The sequence below is a fragment of the Oncorhynchus clarkii genome, chromosome 7 (genome assembly GCF_045791955.1).
Source record: "Oncorhynchus clarkii lewisi isolate Uvic-CL-2024 chromosome 7, UVic_Ocla_1.0, whole genome shotgun sequence".
NCBI lineage: Eukaryota > Metazoa > Chordata > Actinopteri > Salmoniformes > Salmonidae > Oncorhynchus > Oncorhynchus clarkii.
The window spans coordinates 39040505-39046752 of NC_092153.1; the positions used below are offsets into that span (position 1 = coordinate 39040505).

A 6248-nucleotide genomic window follows, 5' to 3' on the forward strand; every position below is an offset into this window, starting at 1 on the left:
AGTGTGTTCCAAAGCTTGGAGGACATCTAATGACACATTTTACTTTATTTTGGCTCATCAGTGAACATATTGTCCAATATTTTATTGAATATCCCTCATTTGTTGTCCCTCCCTATTATCTGTCCCTCCTCCTTCACTCCTCCCTCTGTCCATCCATCCCTCCCTCTTATCTGTCGCTCCTCCCTCCCTCTTATCTGTCGCTCCTCCCTCCCTCTTATCTGTCGCTCCTCCCTCCCTCTTATCTGTCGCTCCTACAGGTGATAGTGTACGACATGTCTGAGTTCAAGCATGGCCCGAATGACGTGCTGGTGATGGGTACAGATGGGCTGTGGGACGTGACCACAGACAGGGAGGTAGCAGACGCAGTCTCAGGCTTCCTGTCCTGCTGCGAGCCCACTGATCCTGTGAGGTATATACTGGACTGTGTAGACTAGAGATTACAGTACATGTTCATGCTGCTTTGTCTATAATCTAAAAACAGTATACAGCCACGTTGCTTTGGCAGCTTGCATGCATCAAATCTATTAATTACATTTATGATGAACAAGATTTTGCAAGCCGGCAAGGTACACTCCATTTGTAAGAAACCGCTTATCAAAAAATGTGTAAGATAAATATTCCTATCCTTGCAATGTACTTCCCTTTCGAGAGCCATTGAACTATGCACTGATTCAGTGGTGTCTGAAGAACCACAGGGATGAACAGACCAGAGCCAAAGAATGTCAGGGCAATGGGGCATTCAACTAATATAGGCGTATAAAGACCAGGTAAAACCTGAACATGAGGACTAAGTCATATCTGGACTAGGCCAACATGTCAATGGAGGGTCCACATTCAGAAACCAACCAAATGCAGAGACACAGTAACAGGCTACACATTGTAACAGTGATATGTTAATGCTTCCTTTCGCATGACACAATAGCTTGTGCAATGCACTGGTAGCAGTTTTCCAACTAGCTTTTCCTTGATCATTTCTTTGTTCTTGATTTGGAAGAAAGAAAAAAATAATTCTTAAACGTTTGTGTCCAGTTGCAGGTGGTACTCCATAAAATATTGATTATTCATTAGGATATTGAATCCACTTCCTTTCAGACAGCTTGCATGTCCCAGCAGCATACCACCCTGCATACCACTGCTGGCTTGCTTCTGAAGCTAAGCAGGGTTGGTCTTGGTCAGTTCCTGGATGGGAGACCAGATGCTGCTGGAAGTGGTGTTGGAGGCACTCTTTCCTCTGGTCTAAAAAAAAATATCCAAATGCCCCAGGGCAGTGATTGGGGACACTGCCCTGTGTAGGGTGCAGTCTTTCAGGGACGTTAAACGGGTGTCCTGACTCTCTGAGGTCATTACAGATCCCATGATACTTAATTGTAAGAGTAGGGGTGTCCTGGCTAAACTCCCAATCTGGCCCTCAAACCATCAGTCACCTAATATTCCCCAGTTTACAATTGGCTCATTAATCCCCCTCCTCTCCCCTGTAACTATTCCCCAGGTTCTTGCTGCAAATGAGAACATGTTCTCCGTCAACTTACCTGGTAAAATAACGGATACATTGTTTTTTAATTGCAGGAACTAGGAGTTTCTATGCAACAAGGCCACGTGTACATGACAGCGCGTCACACAGTGCGACCAAAACAAACATTTCTCGCTCTATACAAATCGAGAATTGTAATATTCTCTGGCTTTTGGATTCCACCTGCAACTGGGCACAGAAGTTTATAAGAGAAGTGTCTTCCGAATCGAGAACGAAGAAAGTATCGGCAAATAATTGTTAGTCGAAAGATTACGGCCGGTGCTTTGCACTAGCTACAGTGTAACCGGTGTATGGTAGCTTTACCATATCACCGGTAGCTAATATAATAACATGGTGAGCAGAACTATAATGCTTCAGTAAACAGCTTGACATAAACATGGCAACGCCATTCGTTTGGTTAATTAGCACGCATATGTTAGCATAGTGTGTGAGCGCTACAAGCAATACCAAACAATCTAATAATAAAGCATTGTGGTAGAGCGAGAAAATACCAGGACGCGCAGGTATGAGACATGCACGAAGTTCAACAGTATCGTAAATATGTTAAGATAGTCAACATTGTACAAACAATAGATTTGAATGAACGCACGATTCGGCCACTCATAGTCTCCTCCCGCTAATGACCGTTCCCCCCCTCTTTTTGTTGTTGTAGTAAACTCACCTGATCCCAAGGCATTGACCTACCTACCGGAAGCAGAGAATGGCTCGTTTTTTGCCTTGTCGGTATATAGGAGCTGGGACTTGTCATGGAAGGATGTGATTCTTATTAGGGGGATACATTGTGAGAGGGCTTATACTATTAGAGTTGCTACCAATAAAAACAGGGTAGATATTGAATATTTAGGTAGCCATGAAAAAAAAATGGAAAAAAACACTGAATATTGGTTAGAAAAGGAGGAGTAATCAAAGGATATATCCACTAGAGGTCAGTATCTAGCCTGTACAAATTAGTATGGTCATTTTAAAATGGAAATACCATTTTGAGGAGCACCTTCATAGACACATATTTGGGATGAATTACATTTCAAATTCGATTCATGAACATAAAAAAATACTAATTTGAAATAAATAGCACTTTTCAATGTTTTGACCGCAACCCTGTTTACATTCAGATACACACTGGCCGCTCAGGACCTGTTGATGCGGTCGCGAGGGGTCCTGAAGGAGAGGGGCTGGCGGTTACCCAATGAGAGGCTGGGTTCAGGAGACGACATCACTTGTTATGTAATCCCCTTGGCGGGACCGGTAGGGCCCGAGACAGAGACATGACAGGCCTTGTCCCACCACCCTACCAGGAGAGGACGAACTCCCTAGGACCGACCAGGGTCAATCCTTCCCCCTTACCCTCTCTACCCTGGGGGAAGGGTGAAGAAAACACCTCCCTTTTATAGGGAAGCCTCAGGTTGGAGAGCTGGCTGCTGACACCTGTCAACCGGCCCATCTTCCTGGCTTCTGGAACAACCCACTGGGCTCTAATTATTGTTTTTGTTTGGTACTCGTGTAGCAGGTGTTCAATGACATTACCTGACCGCCCGAAAACATGTCCATTTCTGAAACCTGCTCTTTTTGATCGCTACTTAACGAGAACCCTCCCCCTGTAGTTTCATGTTTTAATCTCTCTAATTAATTGGCTGATATTTGCAGCAGGATTGGTTTGGCCATATTCTGATAGAAGTGCTTGGTTAGTTTTTTCTAAATACTTCCTTATTACCTTATGACCCCCACATGTGATTTATAGAATGCTAAATTCCTAAAATAATCTAATTTATTGCTTGTGTAGAGTACAGTATGACAGGTGGAGGTAGATGGCCCGGCATATTGTCTAAAATCAAATAGTATGACTGATAGCAATTGAGGGACTAGCATCACATAGGAGTGACGCCACTGCTCAGAAGGCAGTGGAGCTCTGTGACAAAATAACTACAGTCGTGGCCAAAAGTTTTGAGAATGACACAAATATTAATTTTCACAAAGTCTGCTGCCTCAGTTTGTATGATGGCAATTTGCATATACTCCAGAACGTTATGAAGAGTGATCAGATGAATTGCAAAGTCCCTCTTTGCCATGCAAATGAACTGAATCTCCAGAAAATATTTCCACTGTATTTCAGCCCTGCCACAAAAGGACCAGCTGACATCATGTCAGTGATTCTCTCGTTAACACAGGTGTGAGTGTTGACGAGGACAAGGCTGGAGATCACTCTGTCATGCTGATTGAGTTCGAATAACAGACTGGAAGCTTCAAAAGGAGGGTGGTGCTTGGAATCATTGTTCTTCCTCTGTCAACCATGGTTATCTGCAAGGAAACACGTGCCGTCATCATTGCTTTGCACAAAAAGGGCTTCACAGGCAAGGATATTGCTGCCAGTAAGATTGCACCTAAATCAACCATTTATCGGATCATCAAGAACTTCAAGGAGAGCGGTTCAATTGTTGTGAAGAAGGATTCAGGGCGCCCAAGAAAGTCCAGCAAGCGCCAGGACCGTCTCCTAAAGTTGATTCAGCTGCGGGATCGGGGCACCACCAGTACAGAGCTTGATCAGGAATGGCAGCAGGCAGGTGTGAGTCCATCTGCACGCACAGTGAGGCGAATACTTTTGGAGGATGGCCTGGTGTCAAGAAGGGCAGAAAATAAGCCACTTCTCTCCAGGAAAAACATCAGGGACAGACTGATATTCTGCAAAAGGTACAGGGATTGGACTGCTGAGGACTGAGTTAAAGTCATTTTCTCTGATGAATCCCCTTTCCGATTGTTCGGGGAATCAGGAAAAAAGCTTGTTCGGAGAAGGCAAGGTGAGCGCTACCATCAGTCCTGTGTCATGCCAACAGTAAAGCATCCTGAGACCATTCATGTTTGGGGTTGCTTCTCAGCCAAGGGAGTGGGCTCACTCACAATTTTGCCTAAGTACACAGCCATGAATAAAGAATGGTACCAACACATCCTCCGAGAGCAACTTCTCCCAACCATCCAGGAACAGTTTGGTGATGAACAATGCCTTTTCCAGCATGATGGAGCACCTTGCCATAAGGCAAAAGTGAATTGCAAAGTGGCTCGGGGAACAAAACATCAATATTTTGGGTCCATGGCCAGGAAACTCCCCAGACCTTAATCCCATTGAGAACTTGTGGTCAATCCTCAAGAGGCGGGTGGACAAACAAAACCCCACAAATTCTGACTAACTCCAAGCATTGATTATGCAAGAATGGGCTGCCATCAGTCAGGATGTGGCCCAGAAGTTAATTGACAGCATGCCAGGGCGGATTGCAGAGGTCTTGAAAAAGAAGGGTCAACACTGCAAATGTTGACTCTTTGCATCAACCTCATGTAATTGTCAACAAAAAGCCTTTGACACTTATGAAATGCTTGTAATTGTGCTTCCGTATTCCATTGTAACATCTGACAGAAATATCTAAAGACACTGAAGCAGCAAACTTTGTGGAAATTAATATTTGTGTCATTCTCAAAACTTTTGGCCACGACTGTATATGAGCCCTATGTCTAAGGTTGGGAGATGTTTCTGAAACACGGATGGGAATGTTGCATGAGGAAGATACAAAGAATGAAGTGGAAACTGTCTGTTACCAGTCCTGTGCCAGTATTGCAGAAATTCCAATGTCAAAGCAGCAGTGAATGATGATGAAGGATGTGAAACCTGAAGCACTTTAAGACAGTCAGTCTGATTTAGTGGTTATGTATTCAATGGCACTTGCAATGATTTTTCTTGAATTATGTATGTTTAGAGATATATTTTTGTTTAACTTATTGTTAGTTTTGTCACCATGACAACAAAAAAAAGACAAGGCAGGGCTGAGATGTGCATGACCTTTGTTGTAATATCATCATATAATATATTCGATCCAAACTCAAATATCAAAGGCTCTTTTGGCATGTAGGTGCAATGTCATTTTGAATTGGAATGAAGCTATGGTTTCCTTCCTCTCAAAGTGTTCTTATAGAATGTATTGTTTTTGTTGTTGAGTATTGTCTCCCAGATTTAAAAGATCCACAATAGTGTGCTGTACTGTTTTCTACTTTTTATTCTGGATTGACAACTTGTAGTAGATAATCTGTTTGTCAGGATGTGATCAATTTCACTTGACTGCCTTACTACACTCGAGGAGCATTGTGGGCCAGGGACTGTATGTTTATATGTTAACTCGTTAGTATCAAAGTTTTCATTTCATTTAATTTAGGAGAAGTTGCCAAGACAAATGTATGCCCTCAAATGTTTTACTTCTCTCTTTGATTGTTCTGTTGTTGTTGTTTTTTTTATACATGTTACGTGTAGCCATTATAGGTACGTTATCCCTAGCTTTTGAGAATGTTGGCTAATAGCTGTATCATAAATATTGCTTTATTTATAATAAAGAGGTAGGGGATCAAGTGTATCCTTACCAAAATTAGATGTACATCTCTATACGAACTTCCCCATATCCTTTGAACCTATATAATAATTATTCTAAAATTAATCTTTGAACAAACTTAGCATTTGTTCTGAACCAGATTTTGAAATAATAACTTGGTAAATAATGGCATTACACCTAATGCAGTTAGGTAATGACCATGCAGCCCATGAATAAACCCTGTTAATCTTTCAGAAATGTGTGCAATCCCTTACAATTATACAGAAATCTCTGCACTGGAAAGGGAAGGTTTAGAGGGAAAACAAAGGGTATATTTAGAGTGATTACAGAAATGAATGGTTGATACCATAATG

The 6248-nt window shown here is 42.3% G+C and overlaps 1 protein-coding gene across 1 annotated transcript in view; it reads left to right on the forward strand.

The window, feature by feature from the left end:
- Window positions 1-5936, forward strand: part of LOC139413266 (protein phosphatase, Mg2+/Mn2+ dependent, 1J) — a 49360-nt gene extending 43424 nt beyond the window's left edge. Inside the window, exons 9-10 of the mRNA XM_071160448.1 lie at window positions 258-409; window positions 2644-5936. Of these exons, the coding sequence (XP_071016549.1) occupies window positions 258-409; window positions 2644-2800 (309 nt within the window). The 3' untranslated portion in view covers window positions 2801-5936. The remainder of the gene's footprint in view (window positions 1-257; window positions 410-2643) is intronic.
- The last annotated feature ends 312 nt before the right edge of the window (window positions 5937-6248 follow it).